Genomic DNA, 21,199 nt, shown 5'->3' on the forward strand with positions numbered 1-21,199 from the left:
TAAAAAAGCATACATTTCCTTAATGTGTTACAGAGAAAGATTTAGTCACTGTCCTTCCTACAGCCGATTCATTTATCTGGTATCTTACAGTGTATACAAAGCAGATAACACCAGCACTGAAAAGTCTGCCAGAACGAAGATTGTACCTGCCTTTAACCTAGACAAGCAACAGTGTTGAACATGCACTCATACTGAGAAGAATACATTAGGATGCTGCTGTAAGCAATAAACTGAAAGGAAAAAATAAAAATAAAAATCAATACAGGACAAATTTTAAAGTGTCTCAGATGAGAAAACTTAATCTTCACAAAGCAAAACCACGTGTATCAAAAGAAACCGGAAAGAGTAGAACAGGAAAAAAAAAAAATAAAGGTTATGTATGAATTAAAAGCATAGGGCAGACAATTTCCTCAAGTCAGCTTTTAATTAAAGAGGCAAATGCTGAAGGGAAGTTTCAAAGTCATTCTAAACAGAAAAAACTATCTATGTGCTCTATGACAATCCATTACTTCCTGAGAAACAGCATATTGGTGCCCCAGTGTCTTTCAACCCCTTAGCTGGGAAAAAAGGATTCTAGCAGAAAATATCCCTAGCATAGTGAATTCCATTAAGACGTCCTTTTCTCCTTGGGTTGCTCTGCTTACCTGATTCTTCTCCTGGGATGCGGGAGGTATTAAACATCCGCTCCCACTGAGCTGAGCAAAGTGGAACAGTAGATCCCATCAGAAGAATCTGTACAAAACATGGAGATTAAATTCCAATTTAGCATATACCGTTAGTAAACTAAAAAGAAAAAAAAAACAACAAACAGTCTGGTTAAACAGAGGCTGCAGAACAATAATATTTCTTATGCATCACTTTATTTTTCCTGTTCCTTGTCTTCCCTTGAACTACACATGGAAGATTTCAATAACATTCCAGCAGCTGCATTTTTTTGCTCTTATCAAAGCTCACCCTTCAGGAGCAAGCACTAAAGACAGCTTGCATCAGAAATCCAATGCACTCTATGGTCAATCTGGGTTGCCCCTTGATTTCTTCTTATGATTCTGGTTCATCTACCATAAAACCAAGAAAGTACACAACTCTCCTCCTACCCTTTCTTATCTACTTTGGCTCCCTTCCTTGTATAAAAGCCCAAATATTCAAAGATCTGCATAGTGAAGCCAGTGTGCATGAGAAATCACAACGCCAAGTATGATGACAACCTTTGCTTCCAACAGAAACAGCTACTCAACTGCACCCTTCCAATGGTAACCTTTGTTTTCAAGCAGACTTTCTTACAACCACTATGTCCAATTCAGGACATGAATTCCTCTTATGTCCAGATGTTTTTAATGCAGTGTTCTGCCTGACAAATATGATTTCTTAGACATGCTATATATTTGTGTCTAATATATATATTTATATTATTTATAATCCAATTATCTGGGTAACATCCAAACAAACAGAACAGTAGAAAGACTTCACTGGGACACCTGCTTTGAAGAAAAGCTACCATTTAGTAAACATTTCTTAGTGTTTCTTTCTCTGGTACTAGGAAAAAAAAATGGTATCCACTGAATTATCACAGACTAAGTATATGGGCTGGGGATTATCATGTTTACTTGAATAAAATATGAAATTGAAACAAAATCCGGTATTCAAACAATATCTGCTTGAAAGACACTTAAGTTTTCTGGAAATGCAGTGTCCTGAGGAAGTGTGAAGTCACACATGTAGTGTAAATCAAGTGTTTCTAAATACTGCACTTTTTGTTTTCTACCTTGATGCATCAGGTAAATAAATTCACTGCATTTGGTAGATTCACTAAGCAAAGTGACCATAAGCAGAAATCACAAAGAACAGCATGAAAATATAGCAAGCAGTACACACCCAAATGTAGTTTATAGTTCAGCATACAGCTTATTTCATATGCTACTCAATTTTCCTGTTGGGATTTTCAGAACTCAGTGATTCAAAAGTACCATGACGTGCTCGGTACATATCAATACTTTGTTAGGTGGTATACTTAGCATATGCAACCATAAGACCTTATTTCTCTTTTGGGCAAATAGATAAGTCAGTTTCAGGCTCTACAATTAGCTGGTGTAACAGAAGCTTGTATCTGATAGTCAGTAGTTTGTGCACATGTGCAATTCAAGCGATAACAAAGATGTCTGAGATCACAAATGTAGATGCACCTCACATATGGTTCTGGCACAACACATTCCTCTCCTGCTCTAAAAGCTGATCAACTTCTTACAAACTGTGGTGGAAAAGATCAAAAGCTATTTAAACCGATATACATACTGGCTTGATTTCTTGTCTGTCCAGTTTTTTCCGGTAGAGCAGGATGGCATGGATAACATTACCAGCTCTAGCTGCCTGTATGGTCGTGGGAAATAAATAAAGGAAGTCCTGCAAAGTACATAAGAATCTTAAGTTAGCTACTACCATAGTACACTGAAAAATACACAGTACTACTGTTTTTTTGTTTTGTTTTCAATTTTTTCTTTTAAGCTATATTCTGGTCAATAAAGTCAAGTCTTAAAATACATGAAGCACACTAGTACAGTGAGTTGACGACTTCAATTCCATTTCTTCAATAGCCACAATTTCCTCCTACAGCAACAGTTTGAAAACCTACAGCATAGCTGTTAGTCATCCCATATAACGCTACCAAAAACTTGAATTCAAAACCACAATATTTCCTACTTATGTTTTTAACCTCAGGGTCTTCCACAATTTTACTTCCTGTACAGGCATTTACAAATACCAAAGCACACAACCGTGCTATGCATTGGTTTTTTTCCCCCCACATTAACCTTTTAAAGATTGCTTGTTACAGTAAATATAAAATTGTAACAGAAGCCATTGCTTTACAAGTCTGCCCCACTGTGCTATGTGCTAATATTATTATGTAGATAGCGCTCTATAAGACACTTGTTACAGATTATACTCAAGAAAGAGAAAAGAAAGCCATATACTCAGTGGCAGTGGAGGTCTAAAAAGGTATTATATTAAAGAAAAATAAATTAAGACCCATGGCAGAAGTTTTACAATGCTGCTTTGAACCACAAGTCCTTTATAGCATTTACCTACCATTGCAAAATAGTTACTGTTAACCATTATTGGTCCACGCCCTCTAAGGTAGATGTATTCTTCCCACCAATCACTCACCTGTAGGATGAAAAAGAAGTGAATAAAAGTTCATTATTCCTATATATAGAAATAATATTTGATGCCTGCTGTGTTGATAATTCCACAATACAACGCTCCATACAACAGTGAGAAAACAGACAGCTTGCCCTTACACTTAGAAACATACAAAGAGACAAAAATCTTCCATTGACTTCTGTTAATATTTAAGGAAAACAATACACACAAAAAAAGTGAGGTAATTCTAGTAATAGTAAGTTTCTGAAGACGTTTCATCTTCATTTAACATTTAAAATGCATCAGAAGTCCCAAATGCTGGGGTAACCTGAGAGAACTACAGTTAACGTGTAGAGATAAATTTTAGTTACTACATCAGGAAGCTCAAGGGCAGCATTGGGGCTGTTCAGTTTGAAGAAGAAAAGGCTCTGAGAACTTATTGCAACCTTCCAGTACCCAAAGGGAGCCAAAGCAAAGTTGGAGAGGGACTTTGTAAAAAGGCATAAAAACATAGAACCAGGTTCTATCTTTTAACCTAAAAGAGAGGAGATTTTGAATAGATACATGAGGAAGAAATTCATTATGAGGGCAGTGAGGCACTGGAACAAGCTTCCCAGAGAAGTTGTGGATGCCTCATAGTTGGTAACTCTGCCTGCTGCAGGGGAGTTGAAAATAGGTGATGTCCTCATTAAGGTTCTTACTAACCCATCCCATTCTATGATTCTAATTGCATTACACGGTTCTCACTATAGTACTGATGTTGGGATTTTCTTTTCGGTGAAAAACATTTGTTACAATTATTTATTTCCCTTCCTTTTGCTTTATCAGTTCTACACAAAAAAGTTTTCCTAAAGCACTCTTCTATCTAAACTACCTGGACAGCAACATTCAGGGTTTAATCACAAATCTTAACAAGCATAAATAGGCTAAGAGCAGTCATACTAACTACATCATTGGCTCCAGAATAACAAACACAGAACTGAACAAAGATGTGCTCTTCAAAGTTCCATTTACCAAACTTTCTTTTTTCAAAATCCCACATCAACTTATTTCTGTGCAAAGCAAGAGGCCTCCAATGCATTTTGCATAGGTTTCAATTCCTTTCCGCTCCATTTGAGACAGAATGAATGTTAAGCCAAGAATACAACAAGGAACAAATGAAATTACATCTGTTGAATAGATAAGTTATCTGTCGATCTACTCACATAGTTTGTGGCCCACCATGATTTTAGCTTTAAGTACCACTGAAGCCTCGGTCCTAAGTTAAATGCAAAGTCTTTGGCAAGACCGTCCATTCTTTTGAACTCTTCATCATTCATAAGCGGCCGGACTGATTCCAGATACTAGAATACAGGAAGAGAATCAGCATCAGTGCAGTAACAGATGTGTACCTTCTCATCACTTCAACGAAAAGTATTTCAAAAGTAGAGAGAGTGTTCAGATTCCATTTGTAAGGCTGCAAAGTGCTGCGTTGTTAAGACCCTTCTAAATATTTGTCCGCGAACTATAACAATGAGACCTTTTCCTGAATTTTGCTAACAAATCATAAGTGGTTTCTAAAGACACATTCTTCTATCACTGAAAGCCCTGTATATCATACTTCATTGGAAAGTGTTACATCAGACACCATATCGCCCAACATGAAGCAAGTCAGCTTCAAACTGACATCGGTTTCAGTGGTTTGTCTTAGCCCTTCATTTCTACATGTTCAGTTTTAACACATAGATAATATTGATACCACCACATCATGATTTTAAGACATGACAAAAACAAGAACAAAACACTCTGACATGAATACAAAGGCATCTAAATATGGATTCAACGTTACCAAAGATAATGAATTGAATTCCACATACCCTGTTAACTGTATCTTTAACAGCTGGAACTGGCAATCGTGGTAAAGATGTCTGGAAACTGTACAACATGGGCTTGCGTCCCGAGAAGAGTTTTACAAGAGTCTGCAGAGAAACAAAATCAAAACATATACTTCAATTTATTATGTACCACAAAGGAAAATGACAGAGTAATAAGGAATAACGTAAGCGGGAGTTCCTTTCATCACTAAGCAATACTAGACTAAATTTAGCCAACTATTACATTTATCATTGTTTGACAAAGGTAAAAAGGCAATGGCAAACTATCTTCCAAAGTAAACAACACATCATTTGAAGAAAAAGAGCATCATGGAGACTTCCTGACTTCCCAAACAATCTTCTGGTCATAAGGCAATATTGTTCACATAAGACACACCTTGATCCCAGTAGAAAATAGAGGCAGGCAGTTAGTGCACTTCCTCATTCATTTTCCTCTATAAAAATTAAAAAACAAACATACCCATTGATATTTTACTTATAAAATAGGCAATAGGAAGACCCACCTCAATTGTATTTCAAAACAGGAATCATTCAGTCAAGCATCCCACATAACCATAGCCACCAATAACAGTTATGCTTTGGGATCATGTTTAGATAGTTTTCAAAGCTATAGCTCAACATCACTGGCACAAAGGCAGACTTACAGGGAGTTTCTTTAAGAACAAGTTTGTTCCAGATAATCAACCGCATGATTTGAACACATCTAGTCGCACAAGCATGCCAGTGTTATACACAGTCCTTGTGTTATCAACAACCAATAAACAAACAAAAAAATAATGAAAGACAGCAATTGCGGACTTAGTTTCAAATTTTATAGCATCCCAGATTCTCCACAAGACTGAAGACAGAAATGCTGCTTCCGTCTCTGAACACCTCTCAATTGTCACACACATTCATAGAATTACTCAGGTTGGAAAAGACCTCAAAGATCATGAAGTCCAACCGCAGCCTAACCATAGTACCCTATACTCCGCTAAATCCTATCTCTGAGCACCACATCCAAACGGCTCTTAAATACATCCAGGGATGGTGACTCAACCACCTCCCTGGGGAGCCTATTCTAGTGTTTAACTACCCTTTCTGTAAAGAAGCGTTTCCTAATGTCCAGCCCAAATGCACTAAGCTGAAACTCGCAACCAGGCGAGTTCTGGACTATACATGGAAGGATGTTGATATACACCACCCCATTTGGGCATGAAAGTAAAATCAAGCATTAAACCAACAATTCAGTTATTATGAAGTACAATCTTGGCTCAACATCCTATACAGTGCATTGTATAAAGTTCAGTATACTATGTTCCAATAGGCTGAAGACAGAAGAAAACTGAGGATGTCCTTTCACTACTGAATTGTTAATACTTACCCTCTTCAACCCAATTATGAACATCTGAAAACGCTACTTATGAAAATAGTCTCTTCCCTCACCATTTCCTTGGTCAGCACAGCTACAGGAGGTCATTTCAGGTAAAAAAGCCATTAACAATTGCAGAGTGTTATTAGTAAAAGAGACCTCCCCGCAGCAGTGATCTGCTAGATGCACCAGGGTGATCAGCCCAATGGAATCTGGTTGTGCTTTATGGATAAAACAAATTTAAAGCCAGGTGAGAAAAACACCATAGCTTATCATAAGAAAATCTACTTCCAATGCTTGGAGACTATTTTATTCCAGAACTCTTTAGCCAGGCAAGGACAACATTTTCTTCAGAGTACCTGTTCAACTCACAAATACAACAATCACACTCAACTACAAGTTTACTTAAGAATTTGAGACCACTCAAGTGATCTGACGGACACACATCCTTCACTACTTCTCTGATACCACATCCTAATACCCATCAGGAAACACAGCTGAATTCACAGTGCAGGTTTTCTATCTGCAAGACTATTTGAACAAAGGAGAAATATTGTAAGTATATTGTTATGCTGTTAATCAGCATGAAAATCAGCTGGGGAAAAACACAACACCACATGCACAGGATCCCTCCTGGATAACAAAGGTTTAGAAAGCCAAGGTGCTGTTTATAGGGAAACCAGTCTTCTTTTTTGTTGAAACTACCTAAAAAAAAGCAAGGGACGAAATAAAGCATCATATTAAGCAGAGATGAGATACTGTTGGGCATACCTGTATAGTGGTCTGTTTTTAAACCACATGTAATACACAGCAAAATAAAACAAATATGCACAGCATATCATATACTGAAATATATAAACAATATGCAAAAGAGCGTGGTAAGTAGCACTACAGTTCATACTGTTTAAGGCTAGCGTTATATATATTATATAAGCCAAGTTTAACAGCCTTAACACATCTGTTTGGTAGGACATGCTGAAAATCCAGACAGAGAGAGCTTCAAGCAATTGACAGAAAGCCTTACCATTCAGAGCCTGTACTGTACAAATTCAAGTCATGAGGCTCTTGACACTGCTTCCAGGAGAAACTATTGATTAGAAATTTCATTTGCAGCAAACTAATATTAAACTGTAATATATATTCTGTATACCTGGTGTTGAACTTCCATAATATATCATTACATGGAAAACACACCTCTTGATTTTTTTTAAGGCTGTGGAAACTAATTTTTATCTTAGAAAGGCACTTGAACTCCACATCAACAACAGAAAGAGTTAAAACAACTGAGCCTGAATAATAAAAACCCACTCCACCTTTCGCAGCACCTATACATACCTTCCCTACACCTACTACAGCCTTAAAGGGAAATGGCAGCCTCTTAAGTCCTTTTCCAGAGCATCTGAATTATCAAGAGAAGCCACATCATTCCAGTCTTATCTTTCAGAGTAAACTGTTTAACAAGCAACCCACCTCACGTGTTTTCACCACCTCTTTTTGGAGTGCTACCGCTAGGACTGTTTGAAGGAAGACACTGTTGTTTCCTTTAAATGTAAGGTTAAGTTTAGAATGGATGACCAAAAATACCAACATTTCCACTTAAAGAAAGAATTAGAGTAGTGCTTCCCGGTGAGAACAAGGTGTTTTTTTTTTGTTTCATAGTCTGAGCTTAAGCTGTGGTTGCACACAGGAAAGTAGGCATTTGAGTCACACAGTCCCAAGGTGCCAAGAAATTTAGATGTTCTTAAAGTGTTCGCTTTTCCTTCCATGAGGCCACACTGAATAGTTCAACTACAGCATCAAAAGGATAATAGTAATTAGTAAAAATATCCAACAGCCCTTGTTCTCTGACACAGAAAACCCAAGCAAGACAGAAAAAAAACTACTAAACTATCTACTTTAAGGCTTTGAAAACAGACCACATATACACAGAGACAGAACAGAAAGACAAAACATCCTTACCATCCACAGCTTGGTGCCTGCAGAAGGCTTGCCATATTCAGCAAACATCCAGCCATGATAGGAAAGCAGCATTTTTAGGGAGTACCGCATTGTGACGATAAGGGCAACCCAAAGCCCTGTGCCAAAAAGTATTCCACTCACAATGTTCTGTGTTTGGTTTGACATATAGCCACTATTTAAAACAAAAGGCAGTATTAGTCAGTCAACACCAGTTTAAGTTTTAAGGAGAACTTAATATTGCAAACCTACATTCCGCGGTGCCAAAGGCAGGCGTTAAGCAAGTTTTATGCCCGTCTGCCCCTTCTTATTGAACTCATTTCTAAACATCCTCTGCTATGGCCAGAACAAAGGCAACAGAAGTTGCCAAATGCACTTCTCAAACATGTACACAACAATGCAGTAATACTGGTAAAACAACCTGCATGTTTTATAGCTTTACACACTAAGTCTTATGCTTACTTTATCACAAACATACCGTTCAAAGACTGGTACGCTTTAATAGGATTTAGATGAAAAGCAGTTACATGTAAAACTGATTTGGTTTATAGAACAGTAAGTTTTCAGACTACTTACGTTGTATCAAGGGTTCGGTTGATTTTAGCTATTATTCCTAAAGAAGGATCAATTTTGGCATACATTGTTGACATCACACCCACAACTACAATAAGCCAGCTAGAGGGGCTAGCAGGATAAACACCAGTGATAATTCCATTCTGGAAAGAAAAGCCTTCACATAATTTTTTCATACCAAAGCGGTTGACTTCATATTACCATGGAAAGAAACAAAAATCAACACATTTAAGTCATTTAATTTTAAACAAGATTATCTAGCATTTTCTTTCATGGATTTTAGCTAAGTTTGATTGCTACAGGAAATTCTCACAACCATACCAATAATTACTTCATAGATTACACAGCTTGTGCCACAAGTGGGTTATTAGGCCTCCCTAAACTAACACTGGCAAAGGATATTCTACTGAACAAGACACAGGAAATCGTCATTTAAACTGCCCTTCTCTAAATTTTAAGATGTTTCTATTAAGACTACTTCTCAAAAGTATGTTTTTCAAAGAGATACTGAAATTAACCTGTCGCTTACCTCATGTAATACTAATAGAGTAGATACCATTTACGATTCTATAAGCAAAATTAAAAAACCCACAAAAATCTGTATCGTATGCCTCTTTCATTCCTATCCATAATAAACATCAGAAACATTATTGCTTAGCATCATTTATCCAAGATCGACGCTCAGGTAACTTCCTTACTTGCTTACTTTCTATCCATCCCTTGTTAACTAAAATTCACACAAGTCATTCACTGCGAGGAACTTTATATGCCAAAGAGGCCTAAGTTTTGCTTAAACAAAACCTCCTCATATCTATGAGAACCTAAATTACCCCCAAGTTTGGTAGGCTTGACTGCTTTTAAGTACCTTGAATCTGATGAACTTTTTCTTCCACGAATGGACACCAGACAGGTAAATTTGTTTGAGAGCCTCATGGCTCATTCGCAAGTCAATCCCATCTGGAGTTACTGTAAATTGAAATGCCACTGCTTGATGAGCTTCTGCCATTATTGGAGAGAGTTCTGTTAAAATAAAAGAAAAAACAAGAATTAGACTCTGTACAAAGGTACTAGAATCTAGTCTGTTACAAAGCATAACATCATAATTCCAGAGGAGATTCAGGTTAGATTTCAGGAAATACTTCTTCTCAGAGAGAGTGGTCAGGCATTGGAATGGACTGCCTAGGGAGGTGATGGAGTCATCAGCTGTGGAGGTGATAAAGGAGAATGGTAAGATGTTGTACCGAGGGACATAGTTTAATGGGGAGCCATTGGTGATAGGTGGATGGTTGGACTGAACGGTCTCAGAGGACTTTTCCAACCTTGGTGATTCTACGATTCTATGACAATCAACACCATTTGAACCAGGGCAGCGCTGACATTTTCCTATAAGCACAGAAGTACTTAAGCACAGAAGGCTTTATGCCTTTTGCATTTCTTTTGCAAATCTCAAGTTCAGACTTCTTAATTAAAAATTAAGTTCCAGTTGACCTTTATCTCTTACTAAACCACATGTTAGAGCTAACAAGTACAGTTTAGCAAACCACTTCAAAAACAGTCTATTGTGACTTTAGTCCTGCTCCTCTTTCCTGTAAATATTCTACAATGTCAAAATCATCTGGAATGCAGGAGAGGGGATACAAACATTTGTGTATGAATATACAGTTAAGGAATGTAAACACTGTGAATGCTGCATTAACAGGACTAGGAAACAAATACACAATGTAGAAAGAGTATTAGGGAGAGATGAACAAGATAAACGCTGTTGCACAACATCTAGTAAGGCAATTGACCAACAGGTAGCGCAATATTTATGAAAGTACCTGTCTCTAAAACAGCCTCTGATGATCAGCCTCTGCAAACAGAACTGCTCCTAGAACAGCCGATGATCATGTAAAGACCCCCCCCTCCCAGATCAGTCACTGCTCGATGAGGCAGAGGCTCAAATATTGGTGTATCAGGCTTCTGGGCCTCCTGGAGAGCAGCTAAAGAGCACAATACTGTGATAGAACACAATTTCATCTATGCACTTACAGCGTTTCAGTAGGACAGCAAAGAAACAAAATTGGTTTTGAACAAAAGTTGCAAGACAAGCACTGCATGCCCTCCTTATAACAGCTGCAGTTTGTAGTACTCCATGACTCAGTCACTAACAACTGCTTATTTATAATGGCCTTGCTAAATGCAAGTATCAGGAAGTCAAAGTCAATTGTGTACTCATTCATATGAATTGCACACCATGAGCTCTACACTGAGACCAAAACTGCATGAGCAATAAAACAGAGACAGGCAACAGTTAATACATGGTACACCCTGGGCTCAACAGGGTTTGCAAAAGCAAAGAGCAATTAAAGTATTCATCATAAGTCTAGTGCTGCTCAGACAGTTTAAAAAACAAAAATAAACCCAACCATATCCCTAAGTGGAAAATCAAGCTCCCGGATTTGTCTCAAGAAGGGCCAACTGACTCTCTGGCTCACTCCTGTTAGTCTACATTCTGGGAAGCGAGTGCATCAGCACCAGGTCAGCTGCTTACCACTGCCCTTCAAGCCCCCTGTGGCTTCTCAGCCTGAGAATTTATGACCATCCTCCTCCTGCTTCTGAAGGGAAAGAATTTCAGGAAACCCTCCCTCTTAGGTACATGCGTTTGTATTGTCCAAGGCAAGAAAAGATTATAAATAGCATTAATCATAAACCGCCTCATATTTTACTAAATTTAGTTCAAGGGTCACGCTAAATTTAAATAAGCTTCAATAAGGAAAACATTCCCTACTGCCAAAGTACAAATGGAAGAACATTAAACCAGCAAGATCTAATCCTGAATCAAGTAACCGAGCACAGAAGACAAAGACAAGGTTAGTCAGAGAACTGCACTGCTTGATCCTGAAAGATAGGAAACCATCACACAGCTCGCTTCTTTTCATATCCTTTTCCTTTACTCAAGAAAAATAAATCCCTCAGACTACTGTTTGTTCTGAAATTATGATGGCTGAACAGAAAAAGACTTCCTGGAGCGCCTTCCTTTGAACACTTCTTTTAGCTTGCACAGGCCAATTCAATCATAAGCTGCTGTACACTTCCCCTCCTTTGCATTCCTCCGCTGTCACGTGCTTGCTAACAAAGTAGGGAAAAGGGCACAAGCTGGAGGAGCATGCGCAGGACTTTTAATTTGACTTGCCAATGTTAGTAAGGCAGCGCCCACATCCCTCAGCTTGCTAACTCTGGAACAATAACTTCTCGTAACTCCGGGCGTTTTAGTCAGCAAATGCAGAATAACCTTTTCCAGCAGTGAGCCATAAACAAGAGCTAACCAAGCAGACTGGTAGACCTTACCGAAAGGAAAAGAGAGACATGAACACACATATGTTCACCACTAGCCTTAAGTAGTTATTTTCATCCTTTGAGTGTTATTTCCGTAGCATTGACATACCCTCAAAACACACCCGCTCCTCACCAAAACCTAATGGTGTTAAAGGAGAAAGCCGCCTGCTCCTTTTGCTTTTCTCGTTTCAGTTCAATTCAAACATGCCATATCAGCCACCAATGCTTCTCCTCCTCCCTTTTCATACCCCAGCTTGAGTCAATCAAAGCTTGCCACAATTTTCCTATTGTTACAGACAAAAGGCTGGAAGGTTGGAAGTAAGCTTTTCAGCTGGGAAAACACACATCAAGTCCTGACAGACCTCATGGTCCAAAAATGCTATGACTGAAAATCTACGCACAGAGCCTCTTCATTGCGCTACTGCTGCACCTTTAGGACACTGACACTATGACTCCCACTGTAACTTTTTAGCTACCGCTGCTGATAGACTCAGTGATTTCAGGGTGCAAACGCTAAGAGTCCATTTCATATTACAGCCTACACATTCTGTACCCACTGAAGGAGATGTGGGTCTTCTTATTTAAATGCAGTTTTCATATCCATCGTTCCTTTTCCTGCAGATGAAGCAAATTAACAAACAGAGGGTAAAACAGAAATAAATCTTATTCACATGGCCCAGAACTGCCAAAATCTGGGTTAAACACTTAATTCCATGCCTCTCTCTTGCAAGCAAGCGCAACAAATCAGCCCAAAGCTCTCTTCATGATATTTTGACACCTATTTGTATATAGCTTTTCTATGTGGAGCGCACATCTGTCAGTAATCAAACTGGGCTTACAAAGCAAATCTCTCCAATTATTCTGCTCTATCAATCGTTGAGAATTTTCCAGGAAGAGCATTGACTGCTACATTGTTTTACTGAGAACATCCCCACATAGGACCCCACACCAGGTTTAATGCTGCTGGAGCTCTCAGACAGACATCTCTGGCACCCTGACCACAGATTGCTCCCTGGTGGTGTGTAGGCTGGAAGCACTAAACATCTCCGTGCTCAGAGCTAAAACATGCTGCCAGATTCAGAATCCTAGAACAGCCTGGGTTGAAAAGGACCACAATGATCATTGAATTTCAACCCCCTGCTATGTGCAGGGTCATCAACCACCAAACGAGGCTGCCCAGAGCCACATCCAGCCTGGCCTTGAATGCCTCCAGGGATGGGGCATCCACAGCCTCTTTGGGCGACCTGTTCTAGTGCTTACAACCTGCTCCAGTGCTTACAAACACTTGAAATGCTTATAGCCTCACGCAGTTTTCTGTAAGAAAACACTAGGACATCATACCAGGTACTAAACTAAAAGCAAGACAGTTCCCAACACTGAGGTGTCTAAGCGTGGAGACCAGTTGGAAAGCCAGTCTGCAGCAAGTTGCACAGCAGCCAGCAAGGTGTCCTTCAAGCAAAGGCTAACAGAGCCATGAGGTGCTTTAGGAGTAGTACTGCTAAGAAATCAGGTAAGGTGAGTCTTCACCTCTCCTTAGCTCTGCTGAAGTCCCGTTCTGAGAACCACCTCCAGTTCTGGGCTTCCTAGTACAAGGGAGATGAAGCAACCAGAGAGTTCAGTGAGAAGCCATTAAGAGGATTAAGCACGTGGAACATCTCTCCTATGAGGAGAGGATGAAAGAGCTGGGACTGGATGGCCTGGAGAAAAGCAGGCTTGGGAGATCTTACCAACGTCTATAAATACCTGAAGGGAGAGTGCAAAGAGCATGGAACCAGAAGAAAACAAGCACTACCTACAGAGCAGAACAGAAAAAAATAACAGCAAAAACCAAGTCATTGTTGCCTTGATTATGTTTAGAAAGACTCCTCTGGATGGCCTGAGTGCAACACACAGCATTCAAACTCCAGCAGTCAGCATCTGTAGCATCCCATCTGCAGTAGGGCCTGCACCCAAGAGAACAAAACTCCCAGTTCACCATTAGTGCCATTTATACTATACATGAATACAAAAGCTTCCCGAAAAGCAGAGTTTCAAATGGCGACCTAGCAGTGGAACCGGTCAAGCACTCCCGAAGAATTTTCTGCAACTTACAGAAGTGTACAATTAATCTGGAGGATGGAAAGTTGGATTCCACACAGGTATATTTGTATGAACTTAATAGATGGACGTAGGCATTTTAAACACTGCTATAGTGAGAGCGGGCTGGTTTAAAGGTAGCAGGCAGCTTTCTGGAGCTGACCTTAAGTGCTGTACCTTAAGTGCTAGTGATATGAATGGTGGCAAGGAATACCAGTTCCTAGTAGCAAAAAGTCCTTGAGACTTAACGTCACATGTATACATAGGAAAAGAAAACAAGGACCATTCTTATCTACTTGAGGTCCTGTATTACCAATAACAAAAGCTGGGTCACTTCAGTGATGTGTTTTCATAGAGTTTGCTATAAGTGCAGAAGATTCAGTCACTGAAATGTACGCTCTACAGCAGTATCCAAGACTGATACAGTCGAAGTCACATCTGCTGTTATACGAGTGGTTCCTCACCACCACCTGACAACATCAGGGCAGGATTTTGGTAAGGCAGGCAGCTAACCAGAAGATGCCTAAAGCAGTTTTACAGGCATTTGGTGCTCCACTGATGAGCAGTGGAACAAAGCTAAAACTAAAGCTAAAGCATCCAATTTAACAGAATTTTAATTTTCCAAAGAAGGCTGCTATGCCCCTCAGAGGAAAATAACTTTTTGATCTCCGACTCTCTTCAGCAAGCACTATGAAATATGCAGCTGAAACATTTAATCATGACCAAAAAGGTGTTTGTTTGATGGATATTCTACAGCTAATGCCACTTTCTTGTGGCCTTAGAGTTCTCAAAAAAGGTAACAAGATACCTCAGGAAGAGTAAAGAGCTTATTCATAAACCACGTGATATTTTGCAAGCAGCTGACTTCTGAACTTACTATACAGATTAACCAACACTGTTATTCAGTTAAGAATTTCTACTTCAAAATAGCTTGCTCATGTACAAACCTTCAATAATAACTAATCATGCCTGAGCAGCAGTTATCATTGGCTACTTTACATGCTCGAGTTTTACCAACAATGTACTTCACAATTATTAATTATACTCCCACGAGTCTGCAGACACAAAACCATTAAGAGAAATCCAAGAGGAGTAAAGCCAAGTTTTTTTTCTGTGCAATGAACAACCACGTGGGTTAAATTCAGCAGGTCTTCTCGAGAGAACATAATAACGGTGGTACAGAAATAAAACAGAAACCAAATGATGGCCCTCCTTTAAAACTTCTATTAAATGATAATGGACTGAATGCTACGTCAACCTGACAAGTACTCTCATGCCAGATTAGCTGTATCTGAAGGGAGCTAAAATCAGTTCAAGTCTCTCCAAAAGCAGAACATAATTATTTCCATGGTAGTTCTCTCAAAGGGTTACCAAAATAGGATTACTGGGCCAATTCAGTGATTGAGATGGCTTATGCAAAGCACTGAAAGAGATAGATTTACCTTCTTAAGGTAAATTTTAAGGGGTTTTTTGTTGTGATTGCTGATCATTGGCTTCCATCACTCTTATCCTCCCGCATGGCTGAGGGCTACAGTCCCTCAAAATTACAAAGTCTGAAAGTCTGCACCAAAACAATGAGTAAATGCTGAGATTCAAGCCTGCATGGAGAATTGAGTGCATATATTTGCACAGCTACAGCAATACTGGGACCTACTACAAACCTCATGCGCAGCACAGTTTGAAATCAGAACAGTCAAGCATGCAGTAACTCACTGCCTGCACTGACAAAGCTCTCAGCTTGTGCCCCATCCTCTGCATCTTTCAACATCACTTATGGATGTAGATTAGATAACCTCCAAAGGCAACTTCTTTGGAATTTTGTCCCTATTTCCTTATTCCCTTCCCAAAGGCTGAAATGGGGTGGCAGACACACGTGGACGGATGATATGGAAACAGACAAACAGACCAAGGAATGAAATGCAAACATACCTGAACAGCTCTGTTTTCCTCAAAAAAGATTTTGTGATCTGCTTGCCCCTCAGAGGTCTTCTATCCCACAGACTCACTGCAGCTGGGATCTTGAGCAGGTCAGGACACACTCAGAGCCAGATTCATTCCAGTGCTGTTAGCTGCTAATAGCCATTAAACGATGGCAATGGCAAGCAGATAATTGTAGCTCTGAAACAGAAAGTCAAGAAAAACAGTTTGAACTTTGATTCACACAGTTTTCAGTGGCTGAGAGGGACTGGATCAAACTGGAAGCACTCAAGTAAAACTGATGCCAAAGGAAAGTGCTGCCATAAAGAGTAGTTTGAAACTGTTTTCCACTATGCTGCATAAATATACTGGACTATCTGTCTGCTTTTAGCAGGTCTAAGACAGTAAATAAGAGTTCACCCAGTACCCTACTACCTTCTTAGCTATTTTTGAAGCCGTTGTTGGCCTGCGCAACAAGCAAGGTGAACTCAGGGGCCAGACCCAAAGGCCAGACTCATCGTGTGGTTTAAGACAACCAAATGCAAGTTCTGTCCTGTAGGATTTAAGCTCCCATTAAACCCGACCTTGATCCCATTAAGATTTCTTGGAGACATGCTCACAGAACAGACTGCTTTCACCAGCACCTCCAGGAGAAAAGGCACGGGTAGATAGAAAGCTGCCTTCCCACCTGCAGAAACTGAATACAGTCAAGCAAAAAGCATAGAGAAGACCGGTTATAGTAGATGTGTTAATTACTAGGCTAACACTAATGAATTTTAATCCCTGCTGTTTATGGATCATATGGCCTCTTCTGTCTTCCTGAACATCACGCTGCTGTACTGGATGGTTCCATGATGTGTGCTCCACCAAAAACAAACACACAACAACAACACTGAACCACTCCACAGCTGTAATCAAAACTATAACCATTACAATTATTGCTCTTCACATTTTTTTTCTGTGAGCAGTAGGACACACTGAACTGCTCCAAAACCATTTACATCAGCCTGGTCTTAACTGCAACACACATTAGAATGTACACATCCCAGCAAGCCATCTCTTCCAACCTCCTCAAAACTCACAGTCATCTGGCCAAGTAAGAGATGAACACAGAACAGCAAAACACTACACAGCTATTGCCCTGTGCAGAAGCCTCCCACAGCCTCAAAAACAAACCTCTGGGGTCTGGGTATTTTATTTCTATTAAAAAACACTGCCATCCAAGCCATTATCCGGGCATTCAGACGGCTGCAGGATTTTTTCCACCTCGCCCTCCCTTTGCACTTAGTAGCTTGTGTGGTCATGCAAAGAGCTGTGCTTAACTTCCTGATGGTAGCAAATAGTTCTGGAACGGCTTCACTTTGAGCAGCCCTGCAGTACATCCATCCCGCAGCACCTCTGCAGTCCTACAAGCTGCCCTCCATGCAGTGACTGAAGACAGATGGAATGAATTGCTCCCGATGATCATTCCAAGAGTGGAACAGTGCCCAGCCAGCTCGGAACGTCTTCTTAATATCTGAACCGACTGCTCCAATAACATTAACCCAGACACACGAGAGAGGAATGCTTTTTAGTCATGCGGATGCTGCTTTTCTGAGCAGGTGGAATTTGGGACCGCGATACAGCAGGACAAAGGCTTTGAGACTGCGTTACAAAGGGAATGGCTTTGGAACATAGAAAGATGCACTGCGCTTTTATTGCAAACATAAGCTTCCACTTGAGTCACCTTCATAGAAGGTCTTCCAAAACTGCTCATGCAATCGCGCTCCGGTTGCAGCACTCCAACCGCGGGTGCATGCAGTGAATGTAAACACCCTCTCCGTCCCTCCCGTCACCCCGGACACGTGTTCATCGCTCGATCCCAGCTCAGCCCCGGGACGGACGGTGGATGCGAATGGACCGTGCGCGCTCCCGCGAGCCGGGCCCCGGTCGGGCGCGTCCCCGCGAGCCAGGCCCGCCCACGTGAGCGCAGTGGGGAAGTAGGGGAAAGGTCGCGCCGCCGCAGCGCACCACGGGCGGCTCCTGGGCGCTGCCAGAGCCGGATAGAAGTTACTAAAGAGAAGGAAGCGGCTCTATCTCAAAGGCAGCAGGAGAAAGCGACGTGCTCTGCCTGCCTAACGCTCGGGTTCCGGTACAGCTCGCAGTGCTACCACCCCTCGGCTGCTCAGCGTTAAGGCTTCCTCTGAAAATAAGCTCGTAACAGCCCGAAGCTCGGGAACAGCAGCTCTAAGAGCTCCTGGGAGCTTCGGGCTGAGCTCTTAGAGCTGCTGTTCCTGCAGTTGTGCCGGTAACGCAAAGCCACGCATCCCAATCCACATCCCTCACCTCCAGCGTTACACATCGCTCATCATTAATCAGCACCAAAGACTCGCTACGGCCACAACAGGAAAACCAGCGCTGCCAAAGCGCATCCGTAACGCTGGGTTGATAGTTCACCTCGGGCAGAGGACGCGACCTCACGGAGGATCCGGGCTGCGGGAGGGTCAGACGGGCAGCACAGCACAGTTAAAGGGAAAAAAAGGGGGAAGAAAGGCAGCAGAGCCGCCCCGCTCACACCGCCAACCTCGAGAAAGGCGCTCCCTGCGGCAGTTCCGCCGGGCTATAAATAACGCCGCCGGCTCGATCCTCCCTCTGAACTTGAGAGCGGCGACGAGGCGGAGACGGAAGATGCGGCAAAAACCCGGCGGACCTTTAGCAACAAGTCCAGCGGACTCCGCGTCCCCAAAGCACCGAACGAACGCCCCGACCCCACGCCCGCACGCCGCATGTAGGTCACGCACCGCCCGCCGCCCCGGGGCCCGCCAGGCCTCCACCCGCCCGCTGTCAGAACGGCAGGTGCCGTCGCTCACCGGCTCCGGCTGTCGGCGGCCCCGACCCGGCCGAGCAGCAGCGACGCCGGCAGAACGCGAGTGGGAGCCGGGCCGCTCCCCGCGCACACCCCGCCGGAGCCGCGCTTGCCGCCCGGCCTCCCATTGGATGCGGGCGGCGGGGGGCGGGATCAGCGCCCCGGGATATGAAAGGGGACGGGGGTGCTCCACGAGTAGGCGGGTGGAGGAGAGAAGGGAAGCGGGTGGTGATAGGCTGAATGGGGAACCTTGAGTGCTGTGATAGGTTGGGAGCGCTGAGTTGGGGCTATGGCGGCTCGTGGGTTCGGGACCTGGCGGGGTGGCCACGGACTTGCAGGTCCCCGAGGAAAAACAGCTGGAATATGAGGTCTTAATCCCGTGGACGGATCCACCCAGCTGCCATTTCCATGTGCCTGAAGGCTCCAAAGCGCACAAACGTGATGAAACCCAGGTGTACTAATGCTACAGCCTGAACCTCTCCTTTATCCCTAAGCAACACCAATAAAACCCCACGCTGCTGATGGTTAGGATTTCCCCTCCCATCGTTTGTTTGAAGGTGATGTCATTATTCCAGGAAGAAACATCAGGCCCAGGAAAAAAAAGAAAAGAAAAAAAAAAAAAAAAGAAAGAGAGAGAGAAAGAGAGAAAGAGAGAAAGAGAGAAAGAGAGAAAGAGAGAGAGAAAGAGAGAAAGAGAGAAAGAGAGAAAGAGAGAAAGAGAGAAAGAGAGAAAGAGAGAAAGAGAGAAAGAGAGAAAAGAGGGGAAAAAGTATTAGCAAAAGGAGAACAAGCAAAAAGAAACGGCTGAGAACACCTCCAAATTCAGCAGCATCCATGTCTGCATCTATTTACCTATAACAAGTACAAATAGAATTGGAATGTGATAACTTGCATCCCTTTGGTGTCCACATGCTGCTGTTGTTTTGTCTCCTCCAAAAACCTGAGCAAGCAGCCATGAGTTAGGGAACACCCAGGTGAAGCACTTTATCGTGGTGCTGAGCCCCATATATGAGAGGTATTGCATTATATGAAGCACTGTGATTGTGACTTAGCCAAACCAGACTTGGCTCTATTTATTTGGCAAATGTAAACCTTGCATTACAGACAGCCCCGTGACTTGTTGCCAATGGAACTGCCACTATCACCTGGGTCAGGCTCTACTCACCCATTAACCCACATAAAGCAAGTTGGATACTTCCTGGCGTAGGGCTGTCCTATTCAGAACATAGTCCATCTCCTACTGTGGCAACACGCTGCTGAAATGCTCCTTCTCTGCATGCTGTCTTTTCTCTTCCTATAAGAACACAAAGTGATTGTGCTTCTCAAGACTGGATCCGTAATCACCTGCATGCACCGTTAAACCTGAAGCCTGAATCTGGTTTGGCAGATGATTATCCCCCATACAAACTGATTATCCCTAATATAATTTTGCATTTTTCTGTTTTGCTGTATTATTTTAACGTTAATTTTGTTTCTCAAGTTGCTCAAGTCAGGCAGTTTTACAATAAACAAGAATTTCTCTCTTTGTTGTTTTTTTGTTTTATTTTTTTAACCTTGAGGCTGAATTATTCTTCTCATCAGAACTGAATTATTCAAGATTTTTAGCACACAGAATTATTGTGTGCAGTCTCGGTTGCTTAAAGCAGATATTTTTTTCCCAGTTTGGCTGCTAGTTTCATTTTAAACAAGACTAGGATTACTTTTTTCCCCTCTTGTCTCTTGTGATATCTAAGCATGTGCACTTCATAGTTAGAACATAGTAGCTCAGTGACCCATAGCTATTTACAACTGATAATCCATGTGGCAAAACACGCTGACAATAAGCAAACTGAAAACAGCTCTGAAATACAGATTTCATAGACAGGTAAGTGAATGTATGTTTGTATGCCAAGAGTCAAGGGTGAGAGCAAGGCAGGCAGTGCCCTCCCTGCCAAGGGCACCATCCCACAGCACCTGAGCAAGGCAAGCAGAACAGGTCCAGTGACAGCAAACAGGGTCAGGCAGATCATTTGACACGTCGGCAGCAATGAGGAAGTCCAAGGTTGTTAAGCAGGAAAACTGAGTCAGGGTCAGGGTCCAGATCAACAGGGAGCGTGGCCTGGCTGCAGGGCCAGGGCTTCAAAGACAAAAGCCTCAGCTTAAAAGCTACTTAAA

The 21,199-nt window shown here is 41.8% G+C and overlaps 1 protein-coding gene across 7 annotated transcripts in view; it reads right to left on the reverse strand.

The window, feature by feature from the left end:
• Nucleotides 1–21,199, reverse strand: part of CPT1A (carnitine palmitoyltransferase 1A) — a 44,045-nt gene that overhangs the window by 13,670 nt on the left and 9,176 nt on the right. The window contains exons 1-12 of one of the 7 annotated variants that reach the window (XM_085549964.1): nt 18,764–18,831; nt 18,526–18,672; nt 17,927–18,382; nt 16,213–16,401; nt 9,755–9,909; nt 8,893–9,032; nt 8,320–8,491; nt 4,992–5,093; nt 4,341–4,478; nt 3,082–3,159; nt 2,290–2,397; nt 645–732 (exon numbers count right to left, since the gene is read on the reverse strand). In XM_085549964.1, the coding sequence (XP_085406090.1) occupies nt 645–732; nt 2,290–2,397; nt 3,082–3,159; nt 4,341–4,478; nt 4,992–5,093; nt 8,320–8,491; nt 8,893–9,032; nt 9,755–9,895 (967 nt within the window). In that variant the 5' untranslated portion in view covers nt 9,896–9,909; nt 16,213–16,401; nt 17,927–18,382; nt 18,526–18,672; nt 18,764–18,831. Of the gene's footprint in view, nt 1–644; nt 733–2,289; nt 2,398–3,081; nt 3,160–4,340; nt 4,479–4,991; nt 5,094–8,319; nt 8,492–8,892; nt 9,080–9,754; nt 9,910–16,212; nt 16,402–17,926; nt 18,383–18,525; nt 18,870–18,980; nt 19,112–21,199 lie in introns of those variants that run through there. The other 6 variants (XM_015863642.3, XM_015863645.3, XM_015863644.3 and 3 more) reach the window with 6 other exon arrangements.

Source organism: Coturnix japonica, chromosome 5 (assembly GCF_054131305.1).
Source record: "Coturnix japonica strain WE chromosome 5, WE-NBRP24, whole genome shotgun sequence".
NCBI lineage: Eukaryota > Metazoa > Chordata > Aves > Galliformes > Phasianidae > Coturnix > Coturnix japonica.